The 22,640-nt window shown below is 56.6% G+C and overlaps 4 protein-coding genes across 8 annotated transcripts in view; 2 read left to right on the top strand and 2 right to left on the bottom strand.

The window, feature by feature from the left end:
* Positions 1 to 22,640, bottom strand: part of RNF214 (ring finger protein 214) — a 147,265-nt gene that overhangs the window by 29,566 nt on the left and 95,059 nt on the right. The gene's annotated exons all lie outside the window — the stretch shown is intronic.
* On the bottom strand, positions 183 to 5,732 carry PAFAH1B2 (platelet activating factor acetylhydrolase 1b catalytic subunit 2). The gene is made up of 6 exons (XM_061368295.1): positions 5,613 to 5,732; positions 4,971 to 5,058; positions 4,487 to 4,576; positions 3,764 to 3,880; positions 3,100 to 3,222; positions 183 to 2,653 (listed from the first exon to the last, which is right to left on the bottom strand). Exons 1-6 carry the CDS (start codon positions 5,639 to 5,641, stop codon positions 2,375 to 2,377), a joined length of 726 nt encoding a protein of 241 aa, XP_061224279.1. The 5' UTR covers positions 5,642 to 5,732; the 3' UTR covers positions 183 to 2,374.
* Positions 6,144 to 22,640, top strand: part of SIK3 (SIK family kinase 3) — a 54,131-nt gene continuing 37,634 nt past the window's right edge. For all 5 annotated transcript variants that reach the window (XM_061368291.1, XM_061368288.1, XM_061368290.1 and 2 more), the window contains exon 1: positions 6,144 to 6,310. The gene's annotated coding sequence lies outside the window, so the exon portion shown is untranslated. The remainder of the gene's footprint in view (positions 6,311 to 22,640) is intronic.
* APOA1 (apolipoprotein A1) overlaps positions 11,633 to 22,640 on the top strand; it is a 52,113-nt gene continuing 41,105 nt past the window's right edge. The window contains exon 1 of the mRNA XM_061368293.1: positions 11,633 to 11,636. The gene's annotated coding sequence lies outside the window, so the exon portion shown is untranslated. The remainder of the gene's footprint in view (positions 11,637 to 22,640) is intronic.

Here is a 22,640-nt window from a genome sequence, read left to right as displayed (position 1 = left end):
ACCGGGGCGGGTGGGACCCCGCAGGCCCCTGGGGGCAGGTTTGGCTGCTCAGTGCAGGGCAGCACCTTCCCAGCCCTCAGAAACGAAACACAAGGAGGCACCGACATAGGGAGGGAGGGAGAGGGGAGAGGCGGGCGCCCGGGCACACACACACACACACACACACACACACTGCGACACGGTGGGGTGAAACACTGACATTTATATCGCGATATGCACTAACAGTGAGCTCTACCAGCCGATGCATTTTGCCAAAGCAGAATCACAACTGTTTTGTCCCGGGGAAGGCTCAGGGCGGCGAGCGGAGAGGGCAGCACCTCCGGGCATGGGCTTTCCTCCTCGTAGGTCCCATCCTGCGATCATCCTCCCGTCCCCTGGTAAGTTACAAGAGGCTCTTTCTGTCATTTCACTTCCTTTGTTTTATGTCCCTGCTGCAATGAACATGAAACAGACGATGCTCAGCCCCTAAGGAGGAGCCTCCTCTACCCGGCTCAGGAGGAGGTGCTGGGTTTTAGCTCCAGAACCCCTCGCTGCCCTCACATAGAAGCCTGCAGGTGGAGTGGGACAGGTTGGGAGTGGGCAGCGACAAGCAGAGCTGTGGAGCGAGCCTCGGGAGCAGCACAGCCCCAGCCTGGCTCGTGGGGCAGGACCGGAATCCCTGCTCCACTGCCGAGCTCCCTACTTCCGATCCTGGCAAGCGGAACATCTTTCCTTCATCTGTGTGTAGATCACATATACTGGAAACAAAACACACTATGCATGCAATCCAGGCAGGAATCCTGCTATGATCAAATCTACAGGAAGAGGGGAAGGTAGCGGGGACAGTCATGTATTCCTTAATGCGAGGTTATAGACGCAGCAAACACCAGCACCCTCTGCTATGAAGAAGGGCAGACAAACTATGTACAGCACCAACGTGCTTCGCTGCAGCAGAGCGCAGCAAGCATCCCGGACACCTCAACACCCCTCGTGCCCGACACGCTGTGGAGTGCCTGATACAAAGCCAGTCGTTCCTCTTGGATTTACCTGCCAGGACCCACGGGGGTGGCTCATGGCCGGATACTGCAGTGTGAGCCATGGCAAGGTGCATGGCACCAGCTCCGGCAGGTAAAGCCAAGGAGGAACTGACTGGGCTGAAAACAAGTTTCCTGGCAAGTGGAGTTATCTGTTCACTGAGGGCTCTGCTGTATGGGTCCAAACCAGCTTCCTTCTGAAAAAGAGAACCTTTCTCTTGTAAGTAAAAGCTGTTTGCATACAACCGTTAGTGACTACTGCAGCCCTCCTAACAGAAACTAAACCCAAATCCTGCCTGGCCTGGACCCCTGCCCCTGTGGCTGCCTCAGCCAGGAGCAAGGAGCAGTGGCCAGGGCAGGAGAACCTGCACCTCTGCTGCACTTGTTACTGCAAGAGGCTGTAGTTGCTCCAACAAAATGTTTGTACAAGTAAACCAGAAGCAACAAAGAAATGTACACCTTGGAATCTGTAAAGCTTCAGAGTGCTGCAGGCCTTGGGACAGCGGCAGGGCAACGGGTTTCCTTTAGGAATAAAGGATGTAACAGTCATACCTTAAAAAAGAACAGAAAGGAGCAACGCACAGCACTGTGAGAGCCCCGTGGCACAGGCAGCTCGGGATGAACGGAACAGCAGCTCTAGAGCAGCGAGGAAGCAACTGCCCAGCGCAGTGTCACTGGGGGATCAGAATCCTAAACTGAGCTACTGTGAAAAGCCAGCAACAACACGGGGCAGAGCACAGGGCGGCAGCAGCAGCACCGCAGCCACATGGCACAGGGAGGGAAGGAAAAGTGCCCTGGTGGAAACAGCACAAGGGCAAGCGCTGGAGCGAGCCGCTTGCTCCTGTGCACTTCCCAGTTCCAGCTTCATGCTGCTTCAGGGAGAAGGAGTGAGAAAGCAGCACGTGTCATTAACCCCCAACCAAAAAAAGCTTCCAAAGGTGGGACCGAGTTTGGGAAAATGCATCTGTTGTGGCTTTGCAAGTGGAATGTGATTCTTGGTCAGCGCTAACACAGAGCACAACGCCTACAGCCGGGAGCCGAGCGTGGCCACGGGGGTTCTAGGACAACCACAGAGCAACAAGACATGAGAGGGGCACAGAGTGACAGTCCTGTTCTCCTTGTGAATGAGGAATGGTTTAAAAGTAAAACTCTTCATCAGCTACTTTCCTCCTGCAATAAAAGCAACCCAGCCGGCCCTCATCTGTACAAGACCAGTTAAACATCAGCCTTCCCCCTCAAAACACTAGGTACGGACATCCGGTAACATTCTACAATGGAAAGTGCTTTAAGAAAGAAGGATTCTGTAGTGCCAGTGACAGAACTGATCTGATGGGCTGGGTGATGCTGTCGATGGGGGGAGCTCAGGCCAGGGCAGCTCGTTTCTCCTCGGGGGTCTCCTCCAGCAGCTGCATGATCAGTTCGTGGAGGGGTTTGCAGATCTTTGCGTAGCCCCCTCCCGTGAGGTGCAGGAAATCAAACATGTCGTGGTAGGAGATGGTGCCATCCGAGTGCACGAAGCCGGCGTCCACATCCAGGAGCTGCACGTTGCACAGTTTGGGGAGCGAGGCTTTCAGCAGGTGGTTCACCTTGGCGTTCTTCTGCCGCAGCGGGTTTGGCTTCTCTCCACGAGGTAGCAGGCCCTGGCACAGGGAGGAGGCAAAAAAGAGCTTCGTACAACCCTGCTGGTGTAACAGAGCCTGCTTCCCCTTCTGATCCAGGCTGTGACAAGAGGGATCCCTCCCTTCAGTCGGACTCAGTCCATCCAGACCCAGTAAGAAACACCGCTGAGGGAGCCAGGTTTGCTGTGGGCACCCCTCTTCCCTCACAGGACTTCTTCAACAATGCTTCTAAGCAGGGCAGGAGTGCCACTAATGGGGAGGATTCCACCCATCCCAAAAGGAGGAGTGCTGCACAGCCAAGGGAGCAAAGGGAGCACGGAGCAGGGGCAGGTAAACACCCCCTCGTCCCAGCACCAATCCCCCATCACATCCCTCTGAGTACCACAGAGGGAGAGCACAGAGGACACGTGGCTCCCCTGGGCAGTTTGTTTTCCTGCTCCAGGAGCCATCCTGGCCCAGAGACATACCAGCACAATGACTTTGGCCTGTGGCTGCTGGGTGTTGATCAGGCGCACGATGGCCTCGATCCCTCCTGCTACTTCCTCGGCTGTGTTTTCATGGTTATTTGTTCCAACCCAAACAACAATGACCTGTGAGGAGGAAAAGAGTTTGCAGCCTGTCCACAGCCACCTCTCTTGGGCTTGTGACCCTGAAAGCCTGAACAAACACCATCTGTGACAGCGAGTGACATGGAGAGTCGGGCTGGAGCCTGCACCCACGCTGCAAGAGGCCTTCACCCCTTGGGTATGCTCGTTTCTAAGGAGCCTGCAGCTGATCCTCACCACACATCCTGGCCATCTCCACTACCTCCTCATCAAATCCGCCCCATCCCCTTCTAGAGGCTAAGAACATGTCTCAGAGCTGGGAGGCACAGTGCAATGCCAACCAACACCCAGCTGTGGTAAATCATGTTCACCAGTGCTAGGAGGTCGCCTCCATTTACTGATGCCATTCAGGAGCGTGCACCTCATGTACAGCCATGCTCCCAAACAATTCTGGTTTAGCCCAGCACACTGCAACACCTGAGATGTGCTCAGTGCCAATGGCTGTGCAAACAGAAAGCTCTGCTAACAACTCACTCTGTTCTACACCCTTCAAGCCCTGAAGTCTTGTCTAAGCGTGTGTGTGTACCTTGGGTTTAATGTTCTCCAGTTCACCGTTCTTCAGTCTCCATAGGACATGGCCTGTGGTGTCTCCACCGATTCCAAAGTTCAGTGCATGAAGGGGTGAGAAGAGCTCCCGCCAGATCTGCAAGCAGAAACCAGTTGGTGTTTGCACTGTCCTCTTTGTGAAAGGAACGCACTGCACTGGCCAGGGATGGCTCTGAGGAGCCATGAGCCTTCCTCCGGACACTCGCTTCCACAAAGGGCTTACTTGGGGTCTGCAGGGGATGGAGGTGCTGCTGTTGAGCACCCAGACCTGGCACAGAGGAAGGGGAAGCTCTCTTGAGCAGCTCCTCAGAGAGTGCTGGGTCTGTCGTGGAGCTTCAGAAGAAAGCCAGTGTGCCAGCAGCACGGCAAGGGCTTGAGGGTTAAATGTGTTCTGGCCATGCAAGGTACAACTACAGAGATCCAATGGTGCCCCTGGGAGTTTGGATTTGAGACTCAAGGAACTAGGAAGGGGCTGTGTGTCCAAGTGGAATCAGTCATTACCAGCTTCAGAGCATGACTGCAAACAGCCTACAGAGGCTTTGTACCAGCAGTGGGAAGGGCAGGGAGCTGGGCAGGATGAATGGGAGAGGGCACTCAGTTCACAACAAAGGACCCATCTGCATCACACAGGATCATCAGTGACCGGCTTAGAGAGAGAAACACTGGGATCTGTGCCCCCACATCCCCCTTTCTTTAGCAATACCTCATACTGCTGCAGCAGCTGCACCATGGAGTCCCCCACGAAGAGCACATCGGGCTCCTTGTCTTTGCAGTCCGAGACAAACCTGTTGTGCTGGTGAAAGAGGGCAACAAGGTTAGCTCAGCGGGCTGACAGTCCTCATGGGATTCCCTGCTGCGGGGCAGAGGGGTGCTCCCCAAACCCGCACAGCAACCTCACGTGTGAGAAGAGCAGCATCTCTGTGTGCTACCCATACATGAGCTGTGAGCTTGCCAGGCAGCCCGTCAGACCCCATAACTGCAGATCAGAGAAGTTAACAGTGAGGCAGTGCTGTGAGCATCCTCTGGCTGCTTGTCCCTGCTGCACGATGGGTGGGTGGTCCAGCCCCCTGCCTTGGCTATTTCCCGTCAGTCCCTCACACAGATGCCCACTGGGAAGTGCTGCTCTGCACTTTGGATTGAGGACAGAGGCTTCTGCCCCTCCGGTGGCCTCCCCGTCCCGGCCTTACCTGTGACATCCACCGGTCATCCCCCTGAACGTCCTCCGCGGCGTGCGGCACCGCTGCCGGGTTTGAGTCCCCCTGGTTCATGCTGTTCCTGTGGGAAGAACGGGTCAGCCCAGCTGCTCCCAGCACCACGGGGAGGCCTGGCCGGGCGGGTGGGCTCCTCACCCTCACTGTGGCCATTCCGCACCTACCCCTGCACAAAGCACGTTTATTCTGCCCCCAACCGCGCAGCCCTTGCTGCTGAGGCCACCTCCCGCAATGAAGGACAAAGAGCGGCTGATCCGGAACCCGCTCTGCAGAGCACAGCTCGGGAACGTGAGTGCTCAGCGGCCGATTAAGGCGCTCAGACCCAGCTTAGAGCCGCTGAGCCCCGCGGTGCGGCCGGATCATCCGCCTCCAGCGCACAGAGCGCCGCAGCGGCGCTGATCCCGAGGGATCACCACTGAGGAGCGCATCCCTCAGCGGGCTGCTGCCTCAGCGCGGCCGGCACAGGGCGAGCGGAGCTCCCCGCGGCCCCACCGGCGCTGACAGCTCCCAGCGGGCCGCGATCACGGCGGGGACGGGCCCATGGGCGCGGCAGCGCCTTCCTCCCGCTCCTCCGCCCCCCGCGGCCCCGCGCGGCCCCGGCGCGGCCCCGCCACTCACGGCCGCTGCGGCTCGCCCCGCCACTCCATGGCACCTCCCTGCCCTCGGCCCGGGCTGCACCGCGCCTGCGCACCCACCGCTTCTGCTTCCGCCGCTGCTCGCAGGCCAATCGCCGCTCCGCGCTGCCGGAAGTCCTGCCCGGAGCTCAGGTGCGGGGTAGCCTTTAGGTGGCGCCCGGGATGCGGCGGGCCCGCGATGACGTCATTGCCCGGGACACGACGTCAAGCTTCCGCCGGTGAGGTGACGTCACCTGAGGGGGGGTGTGTGTGTCCGTTGTCCGTTCCCCTTTTCCCGGCGTTTTAGCCCCAAAATCTTGGCACGGCTCCCCTGCTCCACAAGGCGGCGCCATGCGCTGCCGACATCCGCCAATCAGGGCCCGTTACGGCAGTGCTGGCGTCACTAGCCCCGCCTCTCCCCCGCGGTTGCCATGGCAACACCCCCCCCGCGGATGAGCTCACGCGGTGCCGCAGCCCCGCGGGGGGGGGTTTGCTCCTCGCGACAAGATGGCGGCGGCGGCTGCAGCGGCGGCGGCGAGCGGCGCGGGGGGGCCCCCTCCGGCCCCGCGGCTGTCCCCGGCCCCGCCGCCCCCGCGGCCCCCCGGGCCCGCCCGCATCGGCTACTACGAGGTGGAGCGCACCATCGGCAAGGGCAACTTCGCCGTGGTGAAGCTGGCCACGCACCTGGTGACCCGCGCCAAGGTGAGCGGCCTGCGGGCCGGGCCCCGCCGCGCTACCCGCACCGCACCGGCCCGCTCGGGGCCGGGCCGCCGGGCCGCGGGCAGCGCTGACAGCGGGCCCCGCCGCCGCTGCGGCCTGCGCCGGCCGCGGTCCCGCTGCTGGCGGAGGGAGCGCGGCCTGCGCCGGGTGCCGGTAGGGGCGGTGGGACCCGCGCCGTGGTTCGGTTGTTCCTCCCGCCGAGGGGGTTTGCTCGGCTGCGGGTGCGGGCTCCTCCGGCAGTGGTGGAGGTGGGAATGGGGCTGGGAGCGGGCAGCACCCGGGGAGCCCTATTGCTGTGCGGCACGGGCACGTTGGAGCTGTGGCTGTGCCCGGGTACCCGGTGCAGTGGCTCGAGGGGCTGTTCGCGAATCAGTTAGGCTGGGCAGCTCTGGCCACAGCTGGGTTGTATTTGCCTGCCTGACCCTTGGTTCTGTGCCTTCAAGTGGCCACTGCTTCCCCCATGGTAACGCTGAGCTTGACTGATGGAGACGAAGGTGATGAGGTCAGGGAGACTGATCCCCTTGGGCCGGGATTGCTCGGGTGCCTGCGGGCTGTGATCCTGTTCCCCTCCACCTTCGCAGAGCCAAGGTTGCCTTTGAGCGGTGCTTTGCAGAACACCAGAGCAGGGGCTGGTTTATGCATGGGAACAGTTGGGCTCTCTGTCAATGGCAAAACGCACCCACCCCTTGTCTGGGAAGCGTGGTCTGGGGCTTCGTGCCTTGCTCGGGGATGCCGGGAGAGGAGCCCGAGCTTGGCGAGCCTGTGCTGGGCGCTGGGCAGCGGCTGCGCTCCGGTCCGGAGGGGCGGTGGAGCCTCCGGCGCCCCTGCCCCTGAGCCTGGCGGAGCTCTTGCGTTACTGCAGCGGGGGGGCTGCGTGCGCGCACGTTCCCCTGCGCTGCTGCGGGAGGAGGGCCCCGGGAATACCTGTGCGGGAGCCACTGCCCCTGCTCCGTGCGGCCCCGGAGCCTCCGCTGCCGCTGAAACTTGACCTGGAAGCGTTCGGAGCTCCGAGGTCGGGTTTCCTCTCAAATCCCAGCCCGTGAGGAGGAGCGGGAGCGCAGGGATTGGGTTCGCCTGGCAGCCCTGAGTGTGGGTCTTGCGGTGCTTTTCCTTCTGCTGCGGCTGTCGCTGTGAGCTCTGCGGGAGGAGTGGGGAAGGGGAGAGGTGCTGCGTGCTCTGGTGCTGGTGTTGGTGCTGGTGAGGTTCGAGATGGGTATCGGTGCAAGGCTCTTTGGAATGGCTGCAGGAGTACCCAGTAATGCTGCCACGAGCATCACGGTGACACCCGTAAGGGTTTGACCTGATGGAAACGACTGAGAAGGCAGTAAAGCCTCGGCAGAACGTCCCGTTCAGTGATGTGGAAGAGTTCTCTGGTCACTGAAGGGGAGCGTGACCCAGTGCTGAGCCTGCTGGCATCCCCCGCCAGAGGTGAGCTCTCCTGCTCGGATCTGCGCAGGCAGCACTCGGATATAGCCACAAATCCCTGCACAGCCCTGACCCCAGGTCACAGCTCTTAGGGGGAAGCTGGTTTGTATTCCCTTTGCCTTAGAAAAGTGAAGCAGGGACTGGTTTGGTGGCTGTTTCCTTATGGAAGGCCTGGGGTTTCCAGGTGTCCTCCTCCCATAGAGGAGGACTGTGTGTGCCTGGCACATCGTGCTGACACGGGACGTTGCACTTTACATGTAACTGGATGTGGGTCAGCAGTGTTGGGATGCTAAGGAAAGGGAATGTTAATGATCCTAAAGGGCAGGAGGCCTGTATTCATCATTGTCTGTGCTGGAACTGCTGGAACAGGGGAGGGAGCAGTCAACAATTTACGTATTAACCGAGGTGGCAATTTACATTCAGTGCCTGGCAATGCAGAGCTGGAGCCTTGTGCTCTGAGAGCTGCTCTGGTGCGAGGCAGGAACTGGAGCTGCTTCTCCAGCTGGGGGTGATGAACGATTGGGCACCTGCAGGACACCTCCTGTCTGTCCCTGCCTCTGCAGCTTCCACAAGAAACCCTTCCTTGTGGCTGTTTGGAAAACATTCTGAGCGACCCCAGTGGGCTGTTTTCCACGTGAATTCCATGTGTCAATCACCCAAGCAGCTGTTCAGGTGCTGGAGCTGGGTTTAATGCCACATTTGTCATAAGGGCTGGTTGGTGGATGTTGATGGAGAGGACTGACTGCGGTCCTTGTGTTCTTGGATGATGTGTCTGACTCGAGGAACTGCTGGGGATGAGGAGGGAGGAGAGGGGTGAAGCAAGGAGCGGGTTTGACCACTTGTATGTAACAGCATCTGTGAAAGGGGCTAGCTGGAGTTGTCTTACTGGGTTGGAACCCAAACCTGTGATGCTGTAGTCCTTGGCAGCACACAGCCTCTCTTGCACCATCACAGCCACCAGAGGAAGGTGAGGATGAAGCTGATTGTTTCTAGGTTTTAAGGAGCTGAAGCCTTTCCTGGAGAACAGGAGAAATCTCTGCTGTTGCTGTGAGAAGCTGTTCCCTTCCATGGTTCTGTGGCTTCTCTTCGGGTGAGCTGGCGTCCGTCAGAACAATCTGCACTGGCATTGTTGGAGGTGGGCTCTGTGGCACTAAAACCAGGTACGGATCCTCCTGGTGGCCTCATGGATAGTCGGGCTCTGCTGCTCCGGGAGGAACGGGGCTCAGTTTGGCACATGGTGCTGGCTGCCCAGCCCTGCCCTGCTCTGCTCTGCCCATCTCTGCCAGGCAGCAGCACGGCTCCGGGGTGAGCACAGCAAACACCCCAGGTCCCTGTGTGCTGCTCCCACAGGTTGGCCCTCACCGTGAGGACTTGGTCAGTGCTGGGCTCATAGGGAGCCACAGGAAGGCCACATGGCCCCTGTCTGAATCCTTCTCCTGTTCTCCAGTGTGTGCTGGTGCCTCACCTGTCCTGCTTCTCTTTCCCTTGGCTGTACAAAAGGCTGGTGTCTCTTGGCAGGTGTCTGCAAGGGTTCGGGGGTGCTGTGGAGGCCTATGAGGGCTTCCAGAGCCTGTGTTCTCCTTTGCCTTTGGAGGAGGAGGGCTCTCCCTAGAAGGCAGTCAGGAAATAGCAGTATGTTGCTGGGAGACTGGGCTCCTCGCGCATTGGAGGCTCTGGGAGCAGCAGCAGCAGCTGAACTCCTTTGTCCCCGTGTCCTCTGCCTGGGTCATGTATCACTTGTGCCATTGCTATGGCAATGTGCTGCCAGCAGCTTGCCCCTTCGCACTCCCTCAGGACCACTGTGTGACACCAAAGGCAAGGCTTTAGGAAGCTGCCAGCAGAGCAGGAGGTGCAGTTTGTGGTGGAAGTGCTCCCCAGCTGAAGGGATCCTCTGGGAGTTGTCACTTCCCCTTGTAGCGTGTTGAGTGCTGTTGTGTCAGTCCCATCGCCTGTGCGGCACAGGCAAGATGCTGCACAAGGAAGAGTTAAACCGGCTCAAGTGTCTCCCTTTGGAGCTTAAGCAGAGCAATTTGGAACTTCTCTAGTTAAGCCATTGCAGTGTTTATTACAGATGGGGCCTTTCTGCTGATCCCGGTCCAGGGGTTTAATGTGCTGCATTAACACTTAAATGAAGAAACCGCTGGCGGGTGATTCATTACTGGTCATTATGTGTCTTTTTCGAGTAACTCTGACCCGAGTGTCTCTAGTTGAGGCTAAACCTCGCCCTCTCTGCTAAATGGCCATCAAAGGGGCTCCATAAAAAGGGAATTATGTGGCTTCAGCCAAGTTTCAAAGTAGCCGAATCATCCGAACCCACACAAACAAACTCCCACGGACCGTGGAGCTGGGAATAGCGCAGTGTCTGCTGCATGTGGGGCACGAGGGGCACTGGGCACAGACCTGGGGCAGCCCCAGTGTCTGCCTGCAGGCTGGATCCCATCCTGCTGCGGGCCCATCAGCACCAGTGCTTGCTGCATGGACCCTCTGCTTGGGGATGGATGGATGGAGGGATGGTGCAGGGGTTGGTGTTGTGTCATGCAGGGGGTGGCTGCTCAGGGACCCATTGAAGGGGTCTGAATGGCACTGTGAAGGGCTTCAGGGCTGTGAAAGCACCCGTGGATTTGTGCAGCAGGAGGGAGGACGGGTTTTGGGCAGGGTTTTCCTTACCCAGAGCCTGTGCTCCTTCTGCTCTGTCTCTTCCTGGCGAGGCTCTCCCCCTGCAGGGAATGAGTGCAGGGATACCTGTGTAATGTGGACAGAGGGATAACAGTGATGGGGCTGCGAAAGCCATGGCCCTGGGTTGCGCTGTGATGCTCAGGGGTATGCTCTCATTCAGCCTCAAGTGAATGTCAGAGGTTTTCTGCGTGCATTGGGCTCATGGGTTAGTTCCAGCCCTATGTTTCTGGCCACTCTCAGGGCACCCTGGCTTTCAAGCCCTGAGGCTTCTTGCTGCTGGGTGAAAGCAGCTGAATGAAGCTGATGAGGCTTCACCTAAAAACTAATTGGAGCGTTTCACAACATCTGAGGCTTTTAAATGGAAGGAGTAAGTTGACAAGTTGTATGTAATTGTGTGTGAAGTCTGATCAGATAACAGGCTGAACTGCAGCCCTCATCCTAATGGGAAGCTGGTTCCCAGCCCTGGGATGGGAGGATGCAGCCTGCTCCGCTCTTGTGCTGCGCTCTCACAGGTCTGGAGCTGGTGTGCAGGTTCCCTCTGTGAGGGCTGTGCACAGGTCTGTACACACCATGTACAGATGGTACCGTGCAGAAAGAGGCACTGATCTCTGACCTGTCCGGTTACCTTTGCACTGGAGGAGTTAGGGTTTCTGTTGCTGATCCCTGTGCTGGTGTGAACGTGCATCAGTGGCCGAGGAGCAGCTGAAGGTGAACAGCATCACTCTTCCTGCTTAGTCTTTGCTCTCCAGGTGTGCTGGTGGGAAACCCTTGGCTGTCATCTCACAAGTGGCTCTGTCAGGGTTATCAGCCAGCACTAGTGCCACTGATGGGCTCCTGACAGCACTTGTTGTTGTGGTTATTGTACAGCTGAGCTGGCACAACTGGTCCTTTGCACACCTCAACTGTCATGAAGCAAATAGAGCTGTTACCAGTAACCATTAAGGAGCATGTTCCTGGCTGCACAAAGCCAGTCTGTGCTCGTGCATCTCCAGCGTCTGACACAGTGAGATGGTTGTCAGTGATGCAGCAACTGTTGGGTTCCAAGCTCCTGCTCATTGGAAACCAGTAGAATTCATTCTGCTTCCCTCTCTGCAAGGATCTGAACAGCTGGCTTTTCACCTGAGCTGCTTTGGGAACTGTCTGATGCAAACACCAAAGACTTTTCCTTTCTGCTGCTGAGCTCTGTTAGAACCCAAACACGGAGCTGGTGGCGGGGGGGGGGGGGGTGTGTTGGGTGCCCTGGCTTGATGCTGGGGTTCATGGGGAAGCCTGTGCTTAGTCAGAACAAGATGTGAAGAGCTTCTCATCCCAGCACACAGTAAAAAGACAAGCAAAGACTGACTATGGGTGGTTTCCCACTCAGGCACTTCTGCAGTTTGAGTCATTTGCTGGGCAGCGTGGCCTTGAGCTCCACTTCCCATTGTATGGGGGTGTGTGTTGGTCCCAGTTTGGTACCACAGACAAGGCTGGGTTGGTGCTGTCACCACTGAGACAGTTGGAAGTGAAGTTGGCTGCTCCTTTGTGTGAGCCTAAAGGAAATGGTGATGGTTCAGGAACTGCAGTGTGGGATTTGAGGCTTGCACTGCTGCTTTCAGGACGAGGGTAGGCTGCAGCCTCTCATCGTGAGGGTCAGCAAATGGTCCAGTTCCTCTTGGTAAGACATGGCAAACCTGCTGCTAAAACAGCAGCAGGCCTGAAGGTCACATTGGGTTTGAGCATGTCAGTGCATTGCTGTGAGCAGCGTTGCTCTGTGCTGCAGGTCAAGGTTTGCAGCCTTGGAAGCTGATGGGAGTGTGTGGCAGCAGGACCCCAGGCTTGGCTCCCAAGTTGTCCTGAGGCTGGGATTATTGGGGACAGGCATGCGGGTTTGCCTTCTAGAGAGGCATCTTTGGAGGATGATCAGATACCTTGAACTTGCCTTGGGCTCCCTTTAAAGGCAGGCAGGGCTAGGATGCGAGATAAACTCTCACGTGTCCTGAGAAGACAGGAATGGAGCATCCAAGTCATCCTGGTGGAGATGAGGGAGAGGGATTTGCTTTGATGGAAGTGTAAGGCTGCTCTGGAAGATGCTGTTGGCAGTGACCAGCTGGTGGCTGACTGTTCTTCACCCGTGTGTGGCTGCTGTCACCACAGCCATGAGCAGAGCAGCAGAGGTTTGTAGTGCAGCAGGAAATCAGTGGGAAAACCAAATGTGTCAGAGCCTTCACCATGGCAACACAGCCCTGCTCGCAGCACAGGGAGACAAAAGCAGGTCAGGGCTGCATGGAGCGAGGTGGGGCCTGCTCCAGGCTCTCCCAAACCTGCCCCTTCATTGCGGGGCAGGAGCAGCTGCCTTCCCTGTATAGGGCCGGTAAGGTGGGGATGGACTTTGGGATTTGGCAGCAGGGACTGGAGATGGGTTCTGCTGCTCTCAGTGCTGCTGCAGCGGAGTCTGACTTGCTGTTCAAAGGCTGCAGTGGATGGGAATGTTTTATCAACTCCAGACACCAATTCAGATTGTTGACCTTGCCCTGAGCACTGCTTGGACACAGCAGAGAGCAGTTGTAACCCTGCCCTGTGCCACAGAGCCCCGTTGGCTTGCTCAAATCTTGGCCTTGCATTTGTCCACATCCTCAGGCTGCGCTAGCACCACATCCTGCTCTGATGGCACACTCTCAGTTTGTTCTTCTGCCTTCTCATCCTGTGTTCCAGCCCATCGCGCTCTTCAGGAGGTCAGGATGAGGAGGGCTGAGCAGCACAGCAGCAGCAGTGACACATGGAAGAGCTGCTTCTGTGTCCCTGCCAGTGTCTCAGCACCACTCGTGCCTGGGTGGGTGGTTCAGCCAGGCCCCAGCAGGTTTCAGCCCATGCTGCTGCTGCTCCGGAGTTGTTCTCCCCTCGTTGAGAGGGATATTAAAAGGTTTCTGGTTTACAGTTACAGGCCTTGCTCTGGCCAGAGGAGCATCGAAACTGATACAGCAATTACTGCTGGGCTCGTCACGGGTTGTGGCTCTCGCATGCTTCATGAGGCACAAGTGGCAGTGGCTGGAGGAGTGCCACCAGCGAGGCAGCCACGGGCTTGCAGCCAGGCCCTTTACAACTACTATGAGAGCAAGGAGATGCTCCAAAACTTGCTTATTACTCTCGTCTCTTTGAATCTGGCCTTGAGCTGGCAGCTGAGGTGGGGTTTGTCTCTGCATAATGTCGTGTTTTACCACGCTGCTTCACTCTGTGCTTCTAGTCTGGTCTAAGGGTTGGCTTGGCTGTGTCACTGTAGGTACCAGGCTTCCCCCAGACATGGCCTGGAGTTGCAGTCAGCAGTGGTGAGGAGCAGCCTGTCTGTAATGGCACAACCAACACACAGCGGTGACCAGGCCTGGCCATCCCAGCCCTCCCTTCATCGGGCAAGGCTGCTTCCTGGTGGATTTGCATGCCGAGCCCGTAGTCAGCAGTTTGGGCTCGGGGTGGTTGGGTGCCCTGGCTTGTTCGGGTGAGTCATCATTCAAATAGTCACCGAGCAAACGTGCTTGTCCAAACAGGAGCAGAGCGGAGCAGAGCACAGCACCCGGCAGGGGATTGCAGAGCAGGTTACGTGCCTGAGGTAAACAGCAAAGCACCTCTCGCTTTGCCACTGGGAGGTCTCCGAAGCTGAAAGCCTCCTGCGTGGTCTCTTGCTTCCTGTGCTCTGAGCTCAGATCCTGCTGGATGGCAGGGAAAAGCGATTGTGTTTTCCTCGCTGGGACCCAGGCTCTGCAGAGCCTCCTCTGGTGCCTCCTCATAGGTGGAAACCTCAGCTCTGCCTCTGAGTTCAGGGGTGAAGTTCAGTGCTGGGGATGCTCCAGTTGATTAGAACAGGAGTATCAGCTCCCAGCTAAAGTGAGGGATAAGATTGCTTATCTTGTGCTTTTTCTTCTGTGAAATGTGTTGCATGATCTCAAACAGCAGTTCCCATCTTCTGTAGGGTGTGATGCTCTGGTTCCAGTTCTCTTTGTGCAGAAGAGGGTGCAGGTGGCTCTGCACGAATGACGTGTGTGTTGTCAGGAGGTTGCTTTGTACCAAGCTGTGTGTTCAGCGTGGGGCTCTTGGCCTGTACCAGCGCCTGGTGTAAGGGGTGTTTGATGTGTGGGTGAGGGAGGCACCTGAGGCAGCGGCACTGTCAGCCACATGGACCTGCACAGCTCAGTCTGAGCACTCCTCCTGCCTGCAGGAGCCCCTCACAGCCCTGCACTGCCCTCTCTGCCCTGGTGTCTGTCCAGGGATCCCTGCCCAGAGCACCCTCCTGTGCTGCAGAGCTGCTGCAGGACCAGCCTGCGTTGCTTCTCATGCTGCTGCTGGTGGTGAGCAGGCAGTCACCAGCCACCAGCCCTCTGCTGAGCAGGAGCCACTCTTGTGGTGCCACTGTTTTGGCTTTGGGTGATGTTTTCCTTTGCAATGGGCTCCTCTGTCCTTGGGCTTCCTGTGTTTGTCCCTGGCTGTTGGAGGGCAGACACAGCACAGGGCAAGCGCAGCCTGGGCATGGGGCTGCTGTAACTCAGGGTCAGGTGGGCTGCAGCCCTGTGGCTGGTCACACACTGGGGACATAGGGGAGCTGGTGCTGCTTGGGGATCGCTGGGCTTGGTGGTACATGGAGAGTGGTACAGCTCTGGGAGCAGAATTCAGCCCTGGTCATACCCAAAGGATGAGCCATTGAGCTGCTGCAGGAACAAGGGGAAGAAAGGAACCAGAATCAGTGCATCCTTGCTGTGTGTAATGCAGCCCTGTGTGCTCAGTCTCTGATTTCAGATGCTGTGAGTGTTGCAAAGAGCTTCTTGGGGAATGAAGGACTCTGGGATCCATTTAGCTCCTGTTGAGCTGCTGTGCACAAAGTACCTTTTCATAGCACTGCCAAGCCAGTTCTGTCCAGGGGAATGACGGCGAGGGCCTCTTTGCACGCTTGGGCATCATTCCAGAGTATTCCAGGCTCATGCACACACATGAGAATGTTGTAAAAGCAAATAAAGCCCTCAGCCCCTCCTGGTGATGGTGCTGCAGCAGCTTTACAGGTCAGGCTCCTGGTAGTTCCCTCGTTCTGTCCTCTCCTGTGTGATGCCTGAAGATGCCCCTCGGATCCACGCCAAGTACAGTGGTTGGAAGGAGCTTGACTGATGCCCTCAGCAGCCAGGTCGAGATGAGCAGGAGCAGATACAAGATACCCGGCTGCTGCTCAGGCTGATAGTGCCAGGGAAATATTTAGCACATAGGTGACACTTGTAATCTTTAAAGCACTTCATAAACATTGGCTAATCCCCGGTGCAGCTCCGGGCTGGCACTGAGCTGCCTTCCCTGGAGAGAGCAAAGGGCCCAAGGACTCCATGAAGCTGTGAGGGCCAGGAGAAGGAAAAGCTGGTTTTTGGGCTCTCATGGTGTGAGTGTGAACGTGGAAGACCAAGGAGGTGACTTCAGGCATCAGCACTTGGTTTTCTAGGAGGTGGTTCCGTGCCAGCTTTTGAGTAACTCCTCAGGAGAAGGTGCCTGATGTAAGAGTGAGCCTGTCTGCTGGCATGGACACAAGTCAGCCTCTGCCTGCCGCCGTGGTGCTGCTTTCCAGGGCCCGTGTCTGCCTTCCGTTCAGCCTCGGTGCTTTCTGGCTGTCCAGGGCTGTGTCTGTGACCACAGCACACGCTGGGAGTCTCAGGGTGGCAGCTACACGATGTGCTTGGCTGTGGCAGGGGGTTTGCTGGAGCTCCTGGGTCTGCTGTGGAAGGTTGATGCTCTGGGGCACCGCAGAGCTCCTCAGTGGGCTTTGGGTGTCTCTGTCTCCTCAGACTGCCAAGCAGCGAGCACCAGTAGCTGCAGTCCTGTAAGGTGAACTTCATTCAGAGAACACTGCTTCCTCTTTCATCACCCTTTCCTCTCCTCCCCTGCCTCTGGTAGTGAGCTAAAACCTGGTACTTGGTTGCTGGCTGGGGTTAAACCACAACAATTCCAAACCTCCAAAACTTCTGCATTTTGGGGCTGAAAGCTGATGCTCCCTTCGAGCACTGCTTCACTTCATCCTCCATTGAAAGACAAGATCCCTCGTGTGGTGTCAAACTTGCTTCTGCTGCAGAGGACTAGAATGGGTGGAAGAGCAGAGGGGTTCTGTGATTGCAGGTCTCTAGAAACCACAATCAGTATCTCAGGAGTTGTTTGAAACACTGCAGGTTAGAAACTTGCCTTCAGAAGGGAGAGGTAGGTGACACAGGGCACAGGCCTGAGCTCAGGATGTGGTTTGCTGCAAGGAGAAGCACTGGATGGTTTCTGCTCTTCAGGAGCTGGACCAGCAGCCTGCTCCCATGGGAAGAACGTGTTTCCAGGCAGGACAGGCTCCTGGAGCATTGCAGGGCTCATGGCTGCAGCTCACCTGAGCTCCAGTACCGCAGGGGAGTGAAAGGGAGATGGGAATTGTGTTCCCTGTGATCCCAAAGCCCAGCCACCTCCTGGGGCCTCGGGGCAGCCGTAGTGCAGCTCCGAGTGCTCTGCTCAGGGAGGGGATGGTGCTGCTCATGTTGGAACTGGGGTGCTGTGTAGGAAGGAACGTAAGATTTGTATCATCAAAGGCTGGAAGCAAGAGGGAACATGATTTTGTAGCCTGGTGATGAGGGAACTCCCCTGGGAGGGGATAGGAATCGGCTCCCATCTGTGCTCCAGGGACTGTTTATGGGTTTGGTGTTGAGAGCTGCTGGATGAGGCTGCTGGCTCATAGGAGCCAGGGAGTTCGAGCACTAATGGGAGTGTGCTGGGATGGCTCAGTGCCTTGCACTGCCATTGTGGCTCACTGCACTCGCCTGGCCTCCCCAGGCTGGGGTGTTCAGGACAGGGACCTTGCTTAATCACAGCTGAGTGCAAGGTGCTGAGTTACTAAGCACTTACTAATTCACCACTGCAAGTATTAACCAGCCACAGGAGAGCTGCCAGTCCCTGCAAGGAAAGCGTGTGCGTAGAGACAGTGCAGTGTTAGACAGCTTTCCCCCAAAGATGAGCTGACAAAGGACCAGTTCTGTGTAGATCTTGTGATTAAGAACCCTCCTTTCACTTCTAGCTCACTCCTTGAGTATCTCAGTTGCTTAATGAGACAGAGGAGTATGAGAAGCTAGCAAGGTGGGAAGCATGGCTTCCAGTAAAGCTGAACCCACAGGTTTATCAGAATCAGGGGGGAATCCTGCCATGTGTTTATCAGTAAAGGAACCCACAGGGGAGGCAGAGCTCAGAAGAGAGAAGATCTTTTCATGTTCTGGGGCATTGGCTTGTGCAAGGTGGGGAAGGTGAGCCAGCGGATCACTGAGGTACAGAGCTGACTGCTTGCCTGCTATCAGGAGAAGCTACGAGGGCGTTGTTGCCTAGAACAAGCCTCATCCTGCAAGGTTCTGTTTAGATAAAAGATACCAAGAGCACGGAGCAGTAACTGCGGCCGCTCAGGAGTGCTGGGGAGCTGCAGGAGCCCCTCTGCTCCCTGCTGAGGCAGGGCGGGAGGTGCTGCGCTGGGCCACGGTGCCTGGGCCTGGTGGCACCAGTGAGGAGCACATGGATGGGTTGGTTAATGGTGGAACACTGTGGGGGACAGAGAACACTCAGCTCATGTGCACAGGGAGGGCCTCAGCTCCGTGTAACCGCATCTGCTGGCACAAAGACTCTTCAGAACCAGCAAGAGGCTGCTGGAGGTGGTGTCCACGGGCAGGCAGTGATGGACCAGAGCATCTTCGGCTCTGGCTGTATGTGCCTTTCACTGCAGTACTTTTCAACACACCTCAATGCAGTGAGGAGGGGTTTTAGGAGGATGTGTGGCATGGAATGGTGATGCAGGCAGCCTGGTGTGGGTGAGGAAGTGACCTGCTTGTGTGCTCTTACCTTTGACAGAAGTGTTGTAAAACCAAGTTGGGATGGGTATTGCAACTCATTGTGTGACCCTCACGTGCAGGACAGGCCCACGTGTAGGAGTGCTGTGGTGCTGAACCTTGTAACCCTTACACAGCCACTGCAAAACCTCTGCCCCGTAGCTGTGTATCTGCAGATACACACGTGTGTAACACTGCATCCATGCTGTTGTCAGCCAGGACGTGCATGGGCTCTTTTCTCCTTAGGTGAGTAGCTCAGCGCTCCACCAAGCCCCTGTCAGCTCCTGAAGAGAGGGGATTTCTTGTCCTGCTTGCAGATGTCCTGCACCATCGAGTGCATGTCTTTGGGTACAGTCAGAGCTGGGCAGGCATCAGCCCTGCTGCACGAAGGCTTCTGACACTTGGGTGCTTGAAGTCTTCCTTGATGCTTTTGACTCCTACCTGCTTGTTTTGCTGGTAAGTTATTGATGCTGCTGCTCCTTTCCCCACACCTCTGCAGTGCTGTGCAGCTCAGGGATGAGTAATGCTTCTGAAAGGAGTGTTCCTGAACCTTTGATGCTGGATGCGAGATTCAGCATTGAATCTCTGCATTTTCCATTGCAGGATGACTGTACATTCCTATCAAGTGATTCATTTGACTCACAGACCTTTCCTACAAACCAAAACCCCTCTTCAGACCCTCGGAGCAGAAGGGATCCCGAGCACAAGCCCAGGTGCCGTGTTGAAGGCTCTGTCTGTGTTTCCACAGGCGATGCTGTGCACAAGCAGGTTGCAGTGTGAGGCTGTCCTGCTTGGTTCCCTCGCATTCCATTTCAGTGACGTGTGACAGCTTTTCCTTGCTCCTTCCCCAGAGGGCCTGGGCAGAGCTGTTTCCCCTCAGCTTCCCCTCCACAGCCAGGCCAGAGGCTCCTCGAGCACAGTGATGAACGTGAGGGGAGAGCGTGACCGGGAGTGAGGCACTGCAGCTGGGAAGGTCATTCCAGGCAGTGAGACACAACACTGTGTTCTGCTCCGATGGCATCCAGTACCTGCCCTGAGCCTGGGTTCACCCAGGTTTGGGTGTGGAGCTGCAGCATTTGAACTGTGACTCCTCTTAACGGGAGCTTTTGCAGTTCTGAGCGCTTCCAAGCTGTAATCCTGCTGGAATGACAGGTCCCTGGGATGCTGCTTGTGTCATACGACTGCAGCTGATTGTTTCATGGTCAGGTGTTAGAGCCTGGCCTCTGAGCCCAAGGCCTGTGTGTGGGGATGGGAAGGGCAATGGGATGTGGACGGTGTAGCCCATGGGGAGTGTGGTTCTGCAGAGCCTTGCTCCTGTGCCGGCCTGTGGTCTCTTTAGGAGGTGCATGTCCTGGCCCTAGCCCACTGCAGCATCTCAGATGTCACTGTTAGCTATTCTCTAAGACTCCACCGCATTCCATAACCAGGGAAAAGTTGTTTTCCCTGAGGCAGCTGGTGCATGTAAGGAATTTCTGGTACGTGCTGGAGTAGAAACTCATTTTGTACCTGAATCATGGGAAGTCAAGCTGATAACATTGAAGCTCCTTTCTGGAGAGATGGCCCAAGATCTGCACCACAGAGACCTCGGTGGCTGTGCCAGCTCTGCTCAACTCATTCCCCTCTTCACTGCCCCAACTCGAGCTGCAGTCGGGGAAAGCCCCTTTGAAGGCACAAAGTGAGGCTTGGCTTTCTGCTCCCTGGTTGCATGGGGAGGGCTGAGGCTCTGCCTGCTCACGGGGATCACAGTAAGGTGCTTTCCACACAGGACAGCAGCATCAGTGTGTTTGCTGATGGAGCTGGAAGCAGTTGGCTTCTGCTGATGGCTCTGGTTCACGGGCTCCAAAGGGGGAGCTGCCAAAGTGGATGGGTAACAGCAGTATGGGGTGACTCTGCTTGGGAAAAGCTTCCTTGAGCTGTTCACGGCTGCTTCTGAGTCCTGTTGGCCTTGGTGGGGATGGAGTGATCTCTGGTAGGGAAAGTAGATGTCACTTTCACAACTTCCACTCTCTGAAGCGAAAGTAACCCTTGAGAGAGACGTTTCCAACCTTCTTGCCTGGGAAGCTTAGTCACCGGCCTGGATGTGCTCTAAGATGTGCTCTCAGCCGCTCTCAGTAGCTCTTCTTGGGAAGTGAATTGCAAACTCCCTGCGTTATCTGGATTCTAGCACTGAGAGCAGTGAGGAGTTAGTGCTGCCAGGCCTGCAGCTGGTAAACAAGCTTGTTTTACACCTGCATTTAAAGAGAGGGAGAACCAGTGTTCACTTTGTGAGACAGGGCCTGTATTTTCTTGCTGGTATGCTTCAAGTTCATAGAAATCTGTACTTCCTGGTAATCTGTCCCTGGAGAGCAAGGGCATCACAAGTGGTAGCAGTGAATGAGCAGGGAGATGGGAAATGTGATCCTGAACCCCTGCAGGCCCCTCCGTGTCAAGAGAGGTGGCATTTGTCACTGGGCCTTGCGTAAGGCTCTCCAATGGCACAGATCCCGAGGAGCTGTGGAATGGGTTCAGTATGTGCTCAGCAGAGCTGCATAGCGCTTACGTACAGCCCTGCAGCCCCGTGCAAGGGTTTGGGGTTACAGATCCACAGGTACCATAGGAGTTCCTTACAGAAGCCGTGTAAGGCAGCTCCCATCCCGACTTGGCAGCCTCTCCATCTGCTCCTTGGGAGCTGCAGATGTGCATCTTGGAGCAGTTTCCCCCTGCTTGTGTTTTGGGCTACCAGAGCTCCAGTTTGTTCCCATGTGTGGAGCACGGCTGCAGAAGGGGATTTAAACCAATGGATGCTGCTTCCCACTTCTCAGGCTCCTGGGTCAGGAGCCAGAGCAGTTCTGGTGGCTCGAGCTTGCCCACCCGGCCTCTGTCGCTTCCCACGTGGGCTGCAGAGCACTGTCTGTGGGCTCTTCCCCTCTTAAGGAGCAGGCATCCCTTAGCCGAGAGCAGCTTGTGCTTTGCTGGGACACAAGGAGGGAAGCTGGGCGCTGCTGGGTACCGTCACACAGAGCACTGCTTCCCGGTGGTGCACATTGGGATGAGTGGTTTGGTGCCAGCAACGCCTGTTCCTGTGCGGTTTGTGGACAGAAGGAATTTGTAGGGAATACCCCCTTCTGGCTGTGTGAACTGGGGAGTTACCCTGATACACAGCTTGCTATGCTAGAGGGAGAGTCAACAGCTTTGTTCTTGTGAAAGTAAATAGCCTGCTGAAAGGACAAGTGGATGTGTTGCTGGTTTCCTGGTGCTGGTGCTCCTGCCCTGCTTGATGCAGGAAATGGGAAAGCTAATGGAGTCTGAGCTGGCTGCCTGGGACGGTGGAAGGAACCATACCTGCTGTGCACTAAGGTACCAGCCGTGCTTGGGATGAGCATCCCCCCTCTTCCCCTCCTGGAGCTGTGAGTACCTGTGTCTGCCCCCCCTGTTCAAACACCCAAGCTGAGGCACCCAGAGCTGTGTTGCAGACCTGTTGTCAGCCCCCCATAGATGGGCTTTGCTTGTTTGGGTTTTGTTTCCTCGCAGCTTCTGCCCATATAAAAGAGGCTTTGTCCTGCATCGGGCCCTGAATTCCCATGTACAAGGGGAGGCATTGAGCGAACTCCAGGCTGTGGCTTTGCTTCCACGTGCCCCTGCTGCCTTCACCTGGATGCAGTGCTCGCCTCTGACTCAGTGTTTACCCTTCAGTGTTTAAACAGTCCCTAGAAATTCACTCTTCCAAGCACATTCTGCTTCACACCAAGTGCCTGCAGAAGCCCAGTTGTGCAGTGCCTACGCTCGTGTATTGGCTGCTGTCTTACTCCCTCAGAACAGGATTTACGGTGGCAAAGCAAAGCAGCAGCCACAATTAGAATTTGGGTACTACAACACTATGGCTGCTTTCAAAATAGCCCTGTCTGCTCCAGAAATACCCCTTGTCCCTTGCTGTAACTCAGAGCTGGGGTGCAGTGGTGGTTACTTGGCACACGTTGGTGCTGAGGGCAGGCAAACCCCCTGGACACCTTGCATCTGCCTTCCCAGTTGCTGTGAGAGTGCTGGTGCTCTGTCATGGTTTGGCTTTGAAGGAGGTTTTCAGCTCCTGAGAGCGTTATCTGTGGGTTTAAGCCATCCCTAGTGATAAGGGGAATCAGATACTATTGTTGGAAGTGGCTTGTAGGCTGCCGGAGTGTTGGGATTCAGAGCTACACCGAAGTGAGAGGGGATGCTTTAAAACACTGCTCTGTGCAGTTACTGCTGTGAATTCCTGCATTGGGAAGCAAGCTTCAATTTTAGGCTAATCCTTGTGTTTCTGGGGGAAGAAGCAACCTTCCTGGAGCTCCAAGGGGCTGGTACATCAGCCACGTGGAGCTCAAACACTGCTGTTCCTTCAATGCCCATAGAGGCTCTGTCCAGAG

This window comes from Neopsephotus bourkii, unplaced genomic scaffold (genome assembly GCF_033783945.1).
Source record: "Neopsephotus bourkii isolate Nb327-2 ecotype Australia unplaced genomic scaffold, CSIRO-AGI_Nbou_v1 NB_1433, whole genome shotgun sequence".
In the NCBI taxonomy this organism is placed as follows: Eukaryota; Metazoa; Chordata; class Aves; order Psittaciformes; family Psittacidae; genus Neopsephotus; species Neopsephotus bourkii.
The sequence above is the reverse complement of the archived record's forward strand: the minus strand, read 5'-3'. Positions and strand labels throughout refer to the sequence as shown.

Bases quoted from the DNA above. Each gene is read 5' to 3' on its own strand.
- PAFAH1B2 (XM_061368295.1), bottom strand. From the start codon at position 5,641: ATGGAGTGGCGGGGCGAGCCGCAGCGGCC. The intron at 4,577-4,970 runs GTAAGGCCGGGA...CTCTTTCACCAG, and splicing joins ATGACCGGTGGATGTCACAG to CACAACAGGTTTGTCTCGGA. The intron at 2,654-3,099 runs GTATGTCTCTGG...TCCCTGTGCCAG, and splicing joins AGGCCAAAGTCATTGTGCTG to GGCCTGCTACCTCGTGGAGA.